At 46.0% G+C, this 16,572-nt stretch overlaps 1 protein-coding gene across 2 annotated transcripts in view; it reads left to right on the top strand.

Moving 5' to 3' along the window:
• The window catches only part of Kif3b (kinesin family member 3B), a 60,138-nt gene that overhangs the window by 17,712 nt on the left and 25,854 nt on the right, over positions 1–16,572 (top strand). For both annotated transcript variants that reach the window (XR_007211312.1, XM_048348999.1), the window contains exons 2-5: positions 7,468–8,932; positions 14,099–14,200; positions 14,399–14,521; positions 14,629–14,747. Coding sequence is in view for 1 of the 2 variants with exons in the window: in XM_048348999.1 (XP_048204956.1) it covers positions 7,529–8,932; positions 14,099–14,200; positions 14,399–14,521; positions 14,629–14,747 (1,748 nt within the window). In the remaining variant the exon portion in view is untranslated. The remainder of the gene's footprint in view (positions 1–7,467; positions 8,933–14,098; positions 14,201–14,398; positions 14,522–14,628; positions 14,748–16,572) is intronic.

Below are 16,572 nucleotides of genomic sequence, written 5' to 3' on the forward strand. Positions count from 1 at the left end.
AGAAAATGGCCAGAAGTGGCGCTGTGTCTCAAGTGGCAGAGTGCTAGCCTTGAGCGGGAAGAAGCCAGGGATGGTGCTCAGGCCCTGAGTCCAAGCCCCAGGACTGGCAAAAAAAAAAAAAAAAAAAACTTCAGCTGGGCACCAGTGCCTCATGCCTCTAATCCTAGCTACTCAGGAGGCTGAGATTTGAGGATCAAGTTCAAAATCAGCCTTTCAGAAAAGTCCCTGTGAGACTTTTTTTTTTTTTTCTGGCCAGTCCTGGGCCTTGGACTCAGGGCCTGAGCACTGTCCCTGGCTTCCTTTTGCTCAAGGCTAGCACTCTGCCACTTGAGCCACAGCGCCACTTCTGGCTGTTTTCTATATGTGTGGTGCTGGGGAATTGAACCCAGGGTTTCATGTATATGAGGCAAGCACTCTTGCCACTAGGCCATATCCCCAGCCCCCCTGTGAGACTTTTTAATCTCCAATTAACCATGCAGAAAACCCCGGAAGTGGTACCTTGCCTTAAAGTGGTAGAGCACTAGCCATGAGCAGACGAGCTCAGGAAAGCGCCCAGGCCCTGAATTCAAGCTTCACAACTGACAGAAGAAAAAAAAAGTAAAACTGGGAATGAGACAATGGTAGCATATACTTAGAATCTCAGCACTTGGGAAACTGATGTTTATGGAGTGTTAGTTTGAGAACAACCTGGGCTTTGTAGCAAGACTCTGCCAATAAATGAATTAAATTGGTTATAATAATATAAGAAGAAGGTAGCCAGAAGTGACACTTTGTGTTTTTCTTATTTAATTCAAAGTTTCACTCCCCCTTCCTCCCCCCCCCTTTTTTTTTTGCCAGTCCTGGGGTGTGAACTCAGGGTCTGGGCACTGTCCTTGAACTTTTTTTTTTTTTGCCTGTCCTGGGGCTTGGACTCAGGACCTGAGCACTATCCTTGAGCTTCTTTTTTCCTCACGGCTTGCACTCTACCTCTTAAGCCACAGCACCACTTCTGGCTTTTTCTGTTTATGTGGTGCTGAGGAATCAAACCCAGGGCTTCATGCATGCTAGGCAAGCACTCTATCACTAAGCTACATTCCCAGCCCCTTTGTTTTGTTTTTTAAGGAGAAATGATAAGTTATCACAACTATATTTGAAATCTCTTTCCCATCTGTGGTTATGTTTTCTATACTCCCCATTGCCCAATTTGGGCATCTACTATTAGGACTTGATATATAACCTTTCTCTCCTTTTTTTTTTTTTTTAAATACCACTGTACCGGGCTGGGAATATGCCTACTGGCAAGAGTGCTTGCCTTGTATACATGAAGTGTATACATCAGTGTAAATCTATTAGTACTACATTGTTTTATATGTTTTTAATAAAAATTATCACTCAAGGGCTGGGAATATGGCCTAGTGGTAAAGTGCTTGCCTCGTATACATGAAGTCCTAGGTTCGATTCCTCAGCACCACATATATAGAAAAAAGCCGGAAGTGGCTCAAGTGGCAGAGTGCTAGCCTTGAGCAAAAAGAAGCCAGGGACAGTGCTTAGGCCTGAGTTCACCCCAGGACTGGCAAAAAAAAAGTATCACTCAATATCTTGTTTTTTTCACTCAACTTGCTTATGCATGTAAGTATATATGACTCTAGTTCAAGGATTGGCTAACAACTGGGAGCCAGTGGCTACTACCAGTAATCCTAGTCAGGAAGCTGAGAGAAGAGTATTGAGGTTCAAAGCCAGCCAAGAAAGCTCCATGAGGCCTCATTTCCAGTTAACCAGCAAAAAGCCAGAAGTAGAGCTGTGGCTCAAGTGGCAGAACACCAGCCTTGAGTGAAAAAGTTAAGTAAGAATGTGAGGCCCCGTGTTTAAGCTCCAGTATTGGTACAGGCATGTACATGCACACGCACGTGTGCTCCTGCACACACACACATACACACAAACATACATACACACCATGGCTAACTTTTCCTATAAAAGCCCAGATAGTAAATATTTTAGGTTTTGGAGTGCAGCTATAGACAATGTGCAAACAAAGAGTTATAGCTATGTTCCAATAAAACTGCATTTGCAAAAGCAGACTATGGACCAGCTTTTTGGCCTGTGGGTCTGTTTGCTGACCTCTGTTCTAATTTATTCCTTTGAACTACTGAATAGTGTACTGTATTGTTCATGACAAACGTTTGAAGTTTGCATTCCCCGCTGTTGGATGTGCAGGTGTTCTGTTTTCCTGCTGTTGCAACAATGCTGTGGGAGTTATCCTTGCCTATGTTTCCTTGTGAGCACATGCAAAAGTTTCATCAGGATGGGCATGTGTATGGAAGTAGACTGCTGAGTGGTGTTCCCTCCACCCCCGGGTCTTGGGGCTTAAACTCAGGGCCTGGGCTCTGTCCCTGAGCCTCTCTGTGCTCAAGACTACAGCACTACTTCTGGCTTTTTCTAAGTAGTTTATTGGAGATAATATTCTCACAGACTTTCTTGCCTGGGCTGTCTTCAAACCATGGTCCTCAAGATCTCAGCATCCAGTAACTAGTATTACAGGCATGAGCACTGGTGCTCCGTTCACCTTTTTTTTTTCTTTTTCTTTTTTTTTTTTTGCCAATTCTAGGCTGTGAACTCAGAGCCTGGGCACTGTCCTTGAATTTCTTTTTGATCAAAGGTAGCGCTCTACCACTTGAGCCCTAGTACCACTTCCAGCCTTTTCTGTATATGTGGTACTGAGGAATGTGGTACTGAGGAATCGGGCTTCATGCATGCTAGGCAAGCACTTTACCACTAAGCCACATTCCCAGCCCTTGTTTTTGTTTCTTTGTTTCCCAACTTCTACATGATCCAAAAACAGTTGTATGCAGAGTGCTGGTGCTATAACTCATTGGCTGACTTGCTTGCCTAGCATGTTCAAAGCCTTGTGTTCCTCTCCAGCACCATAAATAAACACAAAAAAACAGAAACTTGGTTTCAGGTAGAGTGTGACCAGTTTGTGACCTCTGTCCTAGAGTCTCTGTAAGAAACCAGTTGTTACTGAGAACCTAGCTGTAGACTGTGAGGTGAAGCTCCATGACAGCCAGTGAAGGCGAGGATGGAAGAACTCAGACACAAGAAAGGTAGAGAACTGTGAAGCGGGGCTGGGAATATGGCCTAGTGGTAGAGTGCTTGCCTCGCATACATGAGGCTCTGGGTTCGATTCCCCAGCACCACATATATAGAAAAAGCCAGAAATGGTGCTGTGGCTTAAGAGCTAGAGTGCTAACCTTGAGCAAAACAAAGCCAGGGACAGTGCTCAGGCCCTGAGTTGCAAAACCCAGGACTGGCAAAGCAGAACAAAACTGTGAAGGGTATAGCTGCCATGAGCTGATGTCCTCTGCGGCTTTGAGATAGTGGGTGTATCATCTCATGGTGAGTTCCCCCAGGAAAGGAGTTAATTCAGCAAGCAGGCAGTGAACTTCTGACCTGATGTACCTTGTTTCCCAGCAGTGCGATGAGTTTCTTTAAGAACCTATCACCCTGCAACTAGTCCTGCAGCTATTACCAAGAAGATAATGAAGAGCATCAGGGCATCTTTCCAAGAAAATTCTTCATCAAGGAGCACCCAGAACAAGGTTATAAGTTCTGCTGGCAGGAAATTAAATTAGTCCATCTTCCTGAAATAAAATATCAATAATATATGACTAGTTCGATGTAGCTGGATGAGTTCAGAAATGTGTTCCATATTCAGAGTTGAGGAGATTCAATTAAGAGAACTCATACTATAGGATTTCCTTCCTTTTTAAGCATTTTGAAGATTAATGTAGGTCATTATCATTCCTTTAAAAGAAAACATTTTGGAGAACTCAAAAACCATACATTTTTGAGGCTGAAAGTCAGCTTGCTGAAGGGTTTTTGGGTTTTTTTTTGTCAGTTGTGGGACTTGAACTCAGCGCCTGGGCACTGTCCCTGGGGCTCTTTTCACTCAAAGCTATTGCTCTACCACTTAGAGCCATAGTGTCACTTCCTGTTTCCTGGTGGTTAATTGGAGATAAGAGTCTCAGGGACTTTCCTGCCCAGACTGGCTTCAAACCATCATCATCAGATCTTAGCCTCCTGAGTAGCTAGGATTACAGGTGTGAGCCACTGGTGCCTACCTCCATTTTTATTTTTGTTTTAATTTTTTGATAGTACTGGGGTTTTAACTCAGGGTTTGGGATTACTAGGCACACATTTTACCTCTTCAGCCATGCCCTCAGCCCTTTTTACTTTTGTAATTTCTTTTTATTGGGTTTCAGGTTTTTTGGCTGAGGTCAGCCTTGGCTTTTGATTCTCTTGCTTTCCTGTTGGGATTACAGGTATGTGGACCACCATATCAGCTTGTTTGCTGAGATGAGATTATGCTAACTTTTTTTTTTTAACCTGGGCCATACTCAAACCATGGTTTTGGGGCTGGGGATATAGCCTAGTGGCAAGAGTGCCTGCCTCGGATACACGAGGCCCTAGGTTCGATTCCCCAGCACCACATATACAGAAAACGGCCAGAAGTGGCGCTGTGGCTCAAATGGCAGAGTGCTAGCCTTGAGCGGGAAGAAGCCAGGGACAGTGCTCAGGCCCTGAGTCCAAAGCCCAGGACTGGCCAAAAAAAAAAAAAAAACCAAATCAAACCATGGTTTTGATCTATGCTTACTGAGTAGTTGGGATTACAGATGAGCCACCATGCTAGGCCCTTGATTTTGTTTTTGAAACAAAGTCTTAGGAACATTGCCTAGACTGGACTTGAATCTGTGACTCTCCTGCCTTTGTCTCCCAGGTCACTGGGACAGGTGCATGCTACTATGCCCAACTATAAATGCATATATCTTTTTAAATTAATTTACACATTGTCAAAGTGATGTACAGAGGGGTTACAGTTTCATATGTAAGGCAGTGAGTACATTTCTTATCAAACTTGTTACCTCCTCACTCCCTCATTTTTCTCCCACCTTCCCCCCTAGTCCCTTCGCCCTCCAAATGTATATATCTTTTGGTTCAGGAATTCAACTTCCAGGAATTTAGTTTTGCCAGATACACTTTCCCATACATGAAATGATAGTATGACCTAAGGTTTTCAGAGTATAATATCAGAACAATTTGAAGTGCGACTATAGCATAGATGTTAAATGAATTATGATGCGTACTCACAGCAGGTATCCTTTGTTGTAAAGAATAAGGTAGCTCTTTTTTTTTTTTTTTTTTTTTTTGGCCAGTCCTGGGCCTTGGACTCAGGGCCTGAGCACTGTCCCTGGCTTCTTCCCGCTCAAGGCTAGCACTCTGCAACCTGAGCCACAGCACCCCTTCTGGCCGTTTTCCATATATGTGGTGCTGGGGAATCGAACCGAGAGCTTCACTATTCCCAGCCCCTAGGTAGCTCTTTTTATCAAGAGAGCAAACTCCAAGATAGATTATAGTGAGGAAAAAGAGTCAGATATAGGGCCCTGTCTGATTGCATACATGCCTGTATAAAAGGAAAGATAAGGGGCTGGGGATATAGCCTAGTGGCAAGAGTGCCTGCCTCGGATACACGAGGCCCTAGGTTCGATTCCCCAGCACCACATATACAGAAAAAACGGCCAGAAGCGGCGCTGTGGCTCAAGTGGCAGAGTGCTAGCCTTGAGCAGGAAGAAGCCAGGGACAGTGCTCAGGCCCTGAGTCCAAGGCCCAGGACTGGCCAAAAAAAAAAAAAAAAAAAAAAAAAAAGGAAAGATAAGTAGGTTCCAATATGTACTTACTTGCTGTGCATCAACTGTCTTTGGAGGATCAAAAATCTGAGAATACTTGCCTGTGGGCAGGGGGAGTGAGAGGCTAAAGAACAGGTGAGGGAGAGAGATCTCTCTCCAAAGGGCCTTTTAAATCAGGACCCACCCGAATTGTCTGTTTAAAAAAGTTTCCAGTTTGTCATGGTGATGCATGCCTATTCCCCTAACTACTGAGTTCGTAGTTAACAGTATTCACCACGCATGCCGGACAACACCTATCCTCTTCCTACTGCTTCGTAAACACTGTTCCACACCTGCTTTTTTCCCTTAACGTATTTTGACACAGAATCATGTTTAGCTTATCACATTCCTTTTACTAACTGTGCAGGCTTCCCATTTTGGAGATTGGAGTTGTCCCCAGTATTGCTACCACAACAGATACCACAACAAATAACCTATTATACTTTATGTCTTTATAGGAGATATCTACCTATAGGCCAAATCCTTATACATTTTCAATTGTGATAGTTTCAAATTGCTTTCCTCTAAGGATTTAAGATCACCCAGGTTTGGTGGCTCATGCCTATAACTACTCATAGTTACTCAGGAAGCTGAGATCTGAGGATTGCTGTTCAAAGTCAATCCAGACAGAAAATCCTACTCTTATCTCCAATTACCTACCATACATACACACAAAAAGTCGAAACAGACCTGTGGCTCTAACCTTGAGCAAAAAAACCCCTCAGGGATAGCACCCAGGCCCTGAGTTCAAGCCCCAGGACCAGCACATACAAAACAACCCAGCCTAGCAGGGTGCCAGTGCCTCACACTTGTAATCTTAGCTACTCAGGAGGCTAAGATCTGGGATCATGGTTTGAAGCCAGCCTAGCCAGCAAATTCCATGAGACTCTTATCTTTAGTAAATTACCAGAAAAGTAGGAAGTAGAGCTGTGGCTCAAGTGGTAGAGTGCTAGCATTGAGCAAAAGAAGCTCAGGGACAGTGTTCAGGCCTGAGTTCAAGCCCGGGACTGGCAAAAAATAAAGCAAAGAAAAAATCACCCAGGTTTTGTTGATGCTGTTGTTGGTTATGAGGCTTGAACTTGCAGCTTGAGCACTGTCCTTGAGCTTTTTCACTCAAGGATAGCACTCTACTACTTTGAGCCACAGCTCTACTTTCAGTTTTCTGGTGGTTAATTGGACATGAGTCTCATGGACTTTTCTGCCTGGGCAGGCTTTGAACCGTGATCCTCAGATCTCCACCACCTGAGTAGCTAAGATTACAGGTTTGAGCCACCAGTACCTGGCTAACTCAGGTGTTTTTTTTTTTTTTTCCAGTCCTGGGGCTTGAACTCAGGGCCTGAGCACTGTCCCTGGCTTCTTTTTGCTCAAGGCTAGCACTCTACCTCTTGAGCCACAGCGCCACTTCTGGCTTTTTCTGTTTCTGTGGTGCTGAGGAATTGAACCTAGGCCTTCATGTATGCTGGACAAACACTCTACCACTAAACTACATTCCCAGCCCCTAACTCAGGTTTTAAAAACATATTTCCATTTGCCTCCATCTGTGGAATAACACATACCAAGTGATGGGAAGACAGCTAAACAATATAAGTGGACTGGAGCTTTTTTACTACTGACACTGGTTAAGATCACATGAGGAAATACAGTGTTGTAAAGTTATTAACTATGGCTGTTGGAAGGTTAGCAAGCAAAGATGACTTGTATGTGACAGCTGTTGATGACAACTATACTGAAGTAACTGTTTTGGCTTTTTTTTTTTTTTTTTTTTTAGGACCTTAGCATCCCAAGCTGCTTTGGATTCTTAGCCCTCAAGACTGCCCTCCGCGTTCATCATGTCAAAGCTCAAAAGCTCAGAGTCAGTGCGGGTGGTGGTCCGCTGCCGACCCATGAATGGCAAGGAGAAGGCCGCTTCCTACGACAAGGTGGTAGATGTGGATGTAAAGCTGGGGCAGGTGTCGGTGAAGAACCCCAAAGGCACTGCCCACGAGATGCCCAAGACCTTCACATTTGATGCAGTCTATGACTGGAATGCCAAGCAGTTTGAACTCTATGATGAGACCTTCCGACCGCTCGTGGACTCCGTCCTGCAGGGTTTCAATGGGACCATTTTTGCCTATGGACAAACAGGGACTGGGAAAACTTACACGATGGAGGGAGTCCGTGGTGACCCTGAAAAAAGAGGGGTTATCCCCAATTCATTTGACCACATCTTCACCCACATCTCTCGGTCACAGAATCAGCAGTACCTGGTCAGGGCTTCTTACTTAGAGATCTACCAAGAGGAGATTCGAGACTTGCTCTCAAAGGACCAGACAAAGCGGCTTGAGCTCAAAGAGAGGCCGGATACTGGGGTGTACGTCAAAGACCTGTCTTCTTTTGTCACCAAGAGCGTCAAGGAGATTGAGCACGTGATGAATGTAGGGAACCAGAACCGATCTGTGGGTGCAACCAACATGAATGAGCATAGCTCCCGCTCTCACGCCATCTTCGTTATCACTATTGAGTGCAGTGAGGTGGGCCTCGATGGGGAAAACCACATCCGGGTAGGGAAACTGAATCTGGTAGATCTTGCTGGCAGTGAACGGCAAGCCAAGACTGGTGCCCAGGGGGAAAGACTAAAGGAAGCCACCAAGATCAACCTGTCCCTTTCGGCCTTGGGGAACGTCATCTCCGCCCTGGTAGATGGCAAAAGCACGCACATTCCATACCGAGACTCAAAGCTCACCAGGCTTCTCCAAGATTCCCTTGGTGGCAATGCCAAGACTGTGATGGTCGCCAATGTGGGGCCTGCCTCTTACAATGTAGAAGAGACTCTCACCACCCTGAGATATGCCAACCGTGCCAAAAACATTAAGAATAAGCCTAGGGTCAATGAGGACCCAAAGGATGCCCTCCTTCGAGAATTCCAGGAAGAAATTGCTCGGCTCAAGGCCCAGCTGGAAAAACGCTCCATTGGCAAGCGGAAGAGGCGAGAGAAACGGAGGGAAGGTGGTGGTAGTGGCGGCGGTGGGGAAGAGGAGGAGGAGGAGGGAGAAGAGGGTGAGGAGGAAGGGGATGATAAGGATGATTACTGGCGGGAACAGCAAGAAAAACTGGAGATTGAGAAGCGGGCTATTGTAGAGGACCACAGCTTGGTTGCAGAGGAGAAGATGAGGCTGCTGAAGGAGAAAGAGAAAAAGATGGAGGACCTTCGGCGGGAGAAGGATGCTGCCGAGATGCTGGGTGCCAAAATCAAGGTACCACACCCTTCCTTGGGCCCTTACTCTGTCGGTGCCTTTCTTTTATCAAAACATGGTACAGGACTGGGAATGTGGCTTAGAGGTAGAGGGCTCACCTAGTACGCATGATGCCCTGGGTTCAATTCCTCAGTACCACATACAAAGAAAAATCCGGAAGTGGTGCTGTGACTCAAGTGGTAGAGCGCTAGCCTTGAGCATAGAGGGACTCAGGGACAGTGCCCATGCCCTGTGTTTAAACCCCTAGGTCTGTTAAAAATAAAACAAAACAAAACAGGCTGGGGATATGGCATATTGGCAAGAGAGCTTGTCTCGTATACATGAGGCCCTGGGTTCGATTCCCCAGCACCACATATACAGAAAACGGCCAGAAGTGGTGCTGTGGCTCAAGTGGCAGAGTGCTAGCCTTGAGCAAAAGGAAGCTAGGGACAGTGCTCAGGCCCTGAGTCCAAGGTCCAGGACTGGCCAAAAAATAAATAAATAATAAAAAATAAAACAAAACAAATAACATGGTATAAGGTGCAGTGTTTCTGTTACTTTGCCTCATTTCCAGCTATTCCATATCTAGTGCCCAGTAAGCATTAGTTGAATTGAATTGAAAGGAAGAAAGCAATTTTTAAAAAAGAATGACAACCCCCAGCCCCTGGGGCGAGCACGTGTGCAATGGCGGGGGGACCCCAGAAACCCAATCCTTGGGGGGCTGGGCCTCCCCCCACAAGGGAAGTCCCCTGACATCACTTGATGGACAGCCCCCTGTGGCCAACCAGCGGCCCCTCTCTTGTGCCCACCCTTGGGGGTATATCTGTGCCTCCTCATTTGAATAAATCAGATGTCCTAGAGGTGGTCTCCAAAAAAAAAAAGAATGACAAGTAATTGTTAACACATGCGCACAGAAGAAGTGCAGTTTACCAAGTGTGAGGCATCGTAGAACCAGCACCGACATCTTCAGAAGCTCCTGTGTTCTTCCCTTGGATTTGGTGTTTGTTATTGCCTTGTTTTCCCCTATATTTCTACTGTACATGTATATGTGTAGGTCTAAATGAATCATGGTGTACTTTCTTTTTTTTTTTTTTGCCCGTCCTGGGCCTTGGACTCAGGGCCTGAGCACTGTCCCTGGTTTCTTTTTATTCAAGGCTAGCACTCTGCCACTTGAGCCACAGCGCCACTTCTGGCCGTTTTCTGTATATGTGGTGCTGGGGAATTGAACCCGGGGCTTCATGTATACCAGGCAAGCACTCTTGCCACTAGGCCATATTCCCAGCCCCCATGGTGTACTTTCAAATGGCTTTTATATTGTTATGTAAGTGTACTACCTGCACTTGGCTTTTATTTGACCTGACATTCTGTGTCTGAGGTTCATGCCTCTGTAGGTGTGATGCCTTCATTATTGCTGTTTACAGAATCTTCTTGTGTTTTTGTTTGGGTTTTTGAGACAGGATCTCACTATGTAGCTCAGACTGGCCTGGAACTCTCAGGCCTCCTGCCTCTGCCTACCAGTTGCTAGAATTATAGTCATGTGCCACTGTGCCCAGTCTCACTGTTCAGAGTATTCTGTGGCATTCCATTCTCCTGATAATGTGGGTTGTGTCCACATTCTGCTGTGATGGTTTTTGTTTTTGGCTGAACAAGAACATGTACATGCACAGATTTCTTTCTCATCTAGCACCTTTAGAGGCTAGAGTGTGGGCAACCTCACTTCAGTAGACAAGGGCAAGGTGTTTTCCAATGTGGTTGTTTGAGCCAAAGCTTTCCCCCAGTAGGACATGAATTCTGGCTGTTCCTCAGTCTTACCAACACTTGAGATTACTTGGGATTTTATTGCACTAGTATGGTGTGTGTAAAATGATGTCCCTGTGGTTTTATTCTGCAGTATCCTGATGATTCAAGACAGAGCAGTTCCATCACCTCCACATTTCCTTGCAGTCACTCTCCCTCCAGCTCTGACTCCTGTGTGCTCAGTCCTTCCTCACGTTTGTATTGACTTCCTGAGAGGCTGAGCAGTATTTAAGGAGTGTTGAGGTGCCCCTGGTTTTGTGTCTTCTTTTTGGCAGCAGTGATTGTTCCCTGGGGTAACTGGACTCTGGGCTGCCACTGGTATTTTCTTTTTTCTTTTTTTTAAGGTCCTGGGGCTTAAACTCTGGGCCTTGGCATCCATTGCCCCTGAGCTTTTTTTTGCTCAAAGTGAGCTCTCTTCCACTTGAGCCACAGCTCCACTTCTGGATTTTTTGAGTAGTTTTATTGGTGATAAGAGTCTTGTGAACTCTCCTGCCCGGGCTGACTTTTGGGCTTTGGCATCGCCCCTGAGCTTATTTTGCTCAAAGTGAGCTCTCTTCCACTTGAGCCACAACTCCACTTCTGGCTTTTTTGAGTAGTTTTATTGGTGATAAGAGTCTCGTGGACTTTCCTGCCTGGGCTGACTTTGAACTACGATCCTCAGATCTCAGCCACCTGAGTAGATAGGATGACAGACGTGAGCCCATGGTGCCTGGCTGGGCTTTAATGGCAGAGGGGAGAAGTGACCCTGAAGGTCTGGATGGCCGCTGCTGACCATAAGCCAGAAGTCTTCTGAGTTGTTGTATCCTTCATGAATTGATGCAAACTTTGGCTTCTGCATCAAAATGTATCTGTTCATTAATTTAAAAATGACAAGTTCTTTCCTGCCCCCTTCCTGTGCTATATGAGACTTCTCTGTGTCTATCTGTAGTTTTGTAGTCTTGTCACAGAGCTGCAAGCCATTTTTCTGGGGAGCCAGATACCTTAAAACCTTGAAAGTCCTTCCCACTTCTTTTAAGACTTCGTGGAATAAAAACGGACATGTTAAATGATAGCCCCCTTGCACAACTATTTGAAAATAACAATAGAAGACCCCAGGTGAGCTGAGTGTGGTGGTATATGCTTGTAATCCCAGCCACTTGGGAGGTAGAGATCGGAGGATCAAGATTTGAGGCCAGCCCCTGGGACCATTAGACCCTTTCAGAAAAACAACCTAAAAGCAAAAGAACTGAGGATATGTCTCAAGTGGTAGATCTGGGGCAAGCTCTAGTACCAAACTAGCAAACAAACAATAAATGGAAGCGTAAACAACACAATTAAGGTGGATCTTACTGTGAGATAGCTTTTTTTGTCTTGCCACTTGCCACTTCCTCACTCCCACACTGCAAGTGTGCCTATATTTGATTTTTTTCAGGGTCTGGGCACTGTCCCTGAGCTTCTTTTGCTCAAGGTAATCGCTCTACCACTTCAGCCACAGCACTACTTCCAGCCTTTTCTGTTTATGTGGTACTAAGGAATCAAACCCAGGGCTTCATGCATGCTCAGCACTCTACCACATTGCCAGCCCTCATGCTTGAGTTTTGTGTTTGATTTGCATGCTGGATTTTAGGATCACAGCCATTTTCCAAGGCCAGGAACTCCCAGACGTTCTGCACCACCTAAGGTGTTTGGGGAGCTCACAGAGGCCTCCTGTGGCTGGATTCAGCATTGCAACAGGCCACACAACATGAGCCTTTAGAGATGGAAGGGATGTATATGGGGAGATTGATAATTTAGTCCTTTGTTTCGGAAACAGGTCCAAGGGATAGACTTGAAAGATTGCAGCAGGGCTGTAGTTAAGGTTTCTTTTTCTTTTTTGCTGTATGATCCTGAGGATTGAATCCAAGTTATCTTGCCTGCTAGGCGAGCACTCTGTCACTTAAACCATACCACCAGCTACCCAGTTGTTACTTTTTTGTTTGTTTGATTTTTGCTGGTACTGGTAGTTGAACTGGGTACTTGAACTCAGACTCAGCTTTATGCTTGGCATGTCTCCATTGAATCATACCTCCAGTTCAGCATTTTGCTTGTTAATTAGAGAAGTCTCATAGATTTTTCTGCCCACATTGGCTTCAAACCATGATCCTCCAGGTCTTCAGTACAAGCCACAGTTCTAGGCTCATTTGCTTTTTTCCTCCAGATATTCTCCCCTCTTCTCCCCTCTCCTCTCCTCTCCTTTTCCTATCCCTTCCCCTCCCTCTCCCATCTCCTCCTCTCATTTTGTGCCAGGCTTAAACTCAGGATCTGGGCTCTTTCCCTGAGCTTTTTTTGTTCAGGGCTAGTACTCTGCAGTTTGAGCCACAGCTCCATTTCCAGCTTTTTGGTAGTTAATTGGAGATAGGGGTCTCACAGACTTTACTGCCTGGCTTGACTTTAAACCTTGATCCTCAGATCTTAGCCTTTTTTTGTTTTGTTTTGTTTTGTTTTTTTTGCCAGTCCTAGGCCGTGAACTCAGGGCCTGAGCACTGTCCCTGGCTTCTTTTTTGCTCAAGGCTAGCACTCTGCCACTTGAGCCACAGCGCCACTTCCGGCCATTTTCTGTATATGTGGTGCTGAGGAATCGAACCCAGGGCCTCATGTATACGAGGCAAGCACTCTGCCACTAGGCCATATTCCCAGCCCCTCAGATCTTAGCCTTTTGAGTAGCTAGGATTGCAAGTGTAAACCACTGGTACTCAGCTGTTTATTTTTTATTTATTTTTATTTTTGCCTGTCTTGGGGCTTGAACTCTGGGCCTGGGTGCTGTTCCTGAGCCTCTTTGTGTCAGCGCTAACACTGTGCCACTTGGGCCACATGCCACTTCTGGCTTTTTTTGATTTGTTTATTGGAGGTAAGAATCTCATGGACTTTTCTGCATGGGCTGGCTTTGAACTGTGATCCTCAGATCTCAGCCTCCTGAGTAGCTAAGGTTATAGGCATGAGCCACCAGCTTCTGGCTGTTTATTTATTTAGCCAGTCCTAGGCCTTGAACTCAGGGCCTGAGCACTGTCCCTGGCTTCTTTTTGCTCAAGGCTAGCACTCTACCACTTGAGGCACAGTGCCACTTCTGGCTGTTTTCTATATATGTGGTGCTGAGGAATGGAACTCAGGGCTTCATGTATATGAGGCAAGCACTTTACCACTAGGCCATATTCCCAGCCCCTACTTATTTATTTTTGAGACAGGGTTTTACCATATAGCCCAGGCTGGTTTTCAACTCACAATCCTCCCGCCTCAGCCTTGGTATGCTGGGACTACAGGTGTGTACTACCACATCCAGCCAGTCCAAGCTCTTTATCTTCCTTGACCACCAGTGAGAACTTAGGCTTTGAGTGAGATTGGTCACAAGATAGATTCACTTTGTTTCTCTCTCAGGCCATGGAGAGCAAACTGCTTGTTGGAGGGAAAAATATAGTAGACCATACAAATGAACAGCAGAAAATCCTGGAGCAGAAACGGCAGGAAATTGCAGAGCAGGTAACCTTGCATTTTTGTCTGGGGAGAATGGGCGGGCCACCCAGCAGATCTCTGTGGTGTGTGGCTGTCCTCTAGGCAAATGGAGTTGTGGTGTGTGTCAGCTTCATGCTAGCTGGAGACTGTCTAGGGTCACCTAGCCCCTGCTCTTATACTGACATAGTCTCTAGGCAAGCTGATGAATTTTGTGATATTGCTCAGAAACGTCGAGAAAGAGAAATCCAGCAGCAGATGGAAAGTCGAGATGAGGAGACCCTGGAACTTAAAGAGACATATAGCTCCTTGCAGCAAGAAGTGGACATCAAAACTAAAAAGCTGAAAAAGGTAGGAAAGGGTGGAGGCTAGGCAAGGTACCTTGAGACCTAGAAGCAAGGGAGAGAGAGCTCTGTTCTTTGATGGCCTCTCCTCACCTGCCTCCCCATGGTTTCCAGCTCTTCTCCAAGCTTCAGGCAGTGAAAGCTGAGATCCACGACTTGCAAGAAGAACACATCAAGGAGCGCCAAGAGCTGGAACAGACTCAGAACGAGCTCACCCGGGAACTTAAGCTCAAGTAAGTGCTGTGCTTTGCACAGCCTCCAGCCACTGCTGGGTCACTGGCCTAGTTTATCAAGTAAGAAACCTCCCTGTCCACTTCTTGTCAACTTACCTTCTGCCACCTTACTGTCTTCTGTTTATACCTGAGAAAGTCATCTTTAGGATGTGACCAAGTTCTCTTGCATCCTGTGTCTCCCCTCCCCTGCATCCTCCCCCCAATGAGGGGGTTGAACTTGGGGCCTGGATGTGATCCTGAGCTCTTTAGCTCAAGGCTAGTGCTCTGCCATTTTGAGCCACAGCACCACTTCTGGTTTTCTGGTCAAAATTGGAGGTAAGAATCTCCACCTAGGCTGGCTTTGAACTATGGTCCTCAGTCTCAGCCTCCTGAGTAACTCTAGGACTACAGGTGTGAGCTGCCAGTGCCCCACTTCTATCCTACTTTCACAAAGCTTTGAAAGGTTCTGATTTCTGCTGATGAGAGGGAGTCTTTCTATTAACTGGGCATTTTACTGTGAACGTTTTCTTTTTTCTTTCTTTTTTCTTTTTTTGGCCAGTGCTGGGCCTTGGACTCAGGGTCTGAGCACTGTCCCTGGCTTCCTTTTGCTCAAGGCTAGCACTCTGCCACTTGAGCCACAGGGCCACTTCTGGCCGCTTTCTGTATATGTGGTGCTGGGGAATCAAACCCAGGGCCTCATGTATACGAGGCAAGCTCTCTTGCCACTAGGCCATATCCCCAGCCCACTGTGAACGTTTTCTAAGTGGTCTAATGAACATTCAGGTACATCAGATTCAAGTACAGTTGGAGAGCCTTTGGTCTTCTGAGGTCTGAGCAAGATTTTTTTTTTCTCTCACCAGTTCTATGGCTTGAATTTAGCACCTGGGCGCTGTCTCTGAGCATTTGTGCTCATGCTAGCTCTCTACCACTTGTGAGCCATAGCCCCATTTCTAGCTTTTTTGGTAGTTAATTGAATCGGAGTCCCACAGACTTTCCTGGCCAGGCTAGCTTTGAACTGTGGTCCTCAGATCTCAGCCTCCTGAGTAGCTGAATGATGAATCCCCAACTTCCAGCTGAGGTTTTCTTTTTTCTTCCTCCTCTTCCTCTTCCTCCTCCTCTCTTCCTCCTCCTCCTCTCCCTCCTCCTCTTCTTCCTCTCCCTCCTCCTCTCTTCCTCCTTCTCCTCTCCCTCCTCCTCTTCTTTCTCTTCTTCCTCCTCTTCTTTTCTTCTTTTTGGTGCTAGTACTGGGGTTTGAACTCAGGGCCTTGTGCTCTGTCTTAGCTTCTTTTCTCAAGACTGGCACTCTATCACTTGAGCCACACCTCCACTTCTGGCTTTTTGCTGCTGGTTAATAGGACTTTGTTGCCTGGGCTGGCTTTGCGCTGTGACTCTCAGATCTCAGTCTACTGAGTATCTAAGATTACAGATAGAACCACCAGTGCCTGGCTAAGATCTTCCTTCCTTTCCCTCCCTCCCTTCCTTCCTTCCTTCCTTCCTTCCTTCCTTCCTTCCTTCCTTCCTTCCTTCCTTCAGTCATGGGGCTTGAACTCTGAGCTTGGGAACTGTCCCTGAGCTCTTCAGCTCAAGGCTAGTTCTACCACTTGAGCCACAGTACCATTTCAAGTTTTCTGGTGGTTAATTGGAGATAAGAGTCTCATGGACTTTCCAGTCAGGCTTTGAACCTGGCTTTGAACCATGATCCTCACATCTCAGCCCCTTAAGTAGCTAAGATTGTAGGTGTGAGCCATGGGTACCCAGTGGTTAGTAAAGCTTTATAAATTATATTAATGATGAGAATCATCTAATTATTTCAGCAAATAAGATATCATTTGGAGGCCATTATTTC

Source organism: Perognathus longimembris, chromosome 6, assembly GCF_023159225.1.
Source record: "Perognathus longimembris pacificus isolate PPM17 chromosome 6, ASM2315922v1, whole genome shotgun sequence".
Lineage (NCBI taxonomy): Eukaryota > Metazoa > Chordata > Mammalia > Rodentia > Heteromyidae > Perognathus > Perognathus longimembris.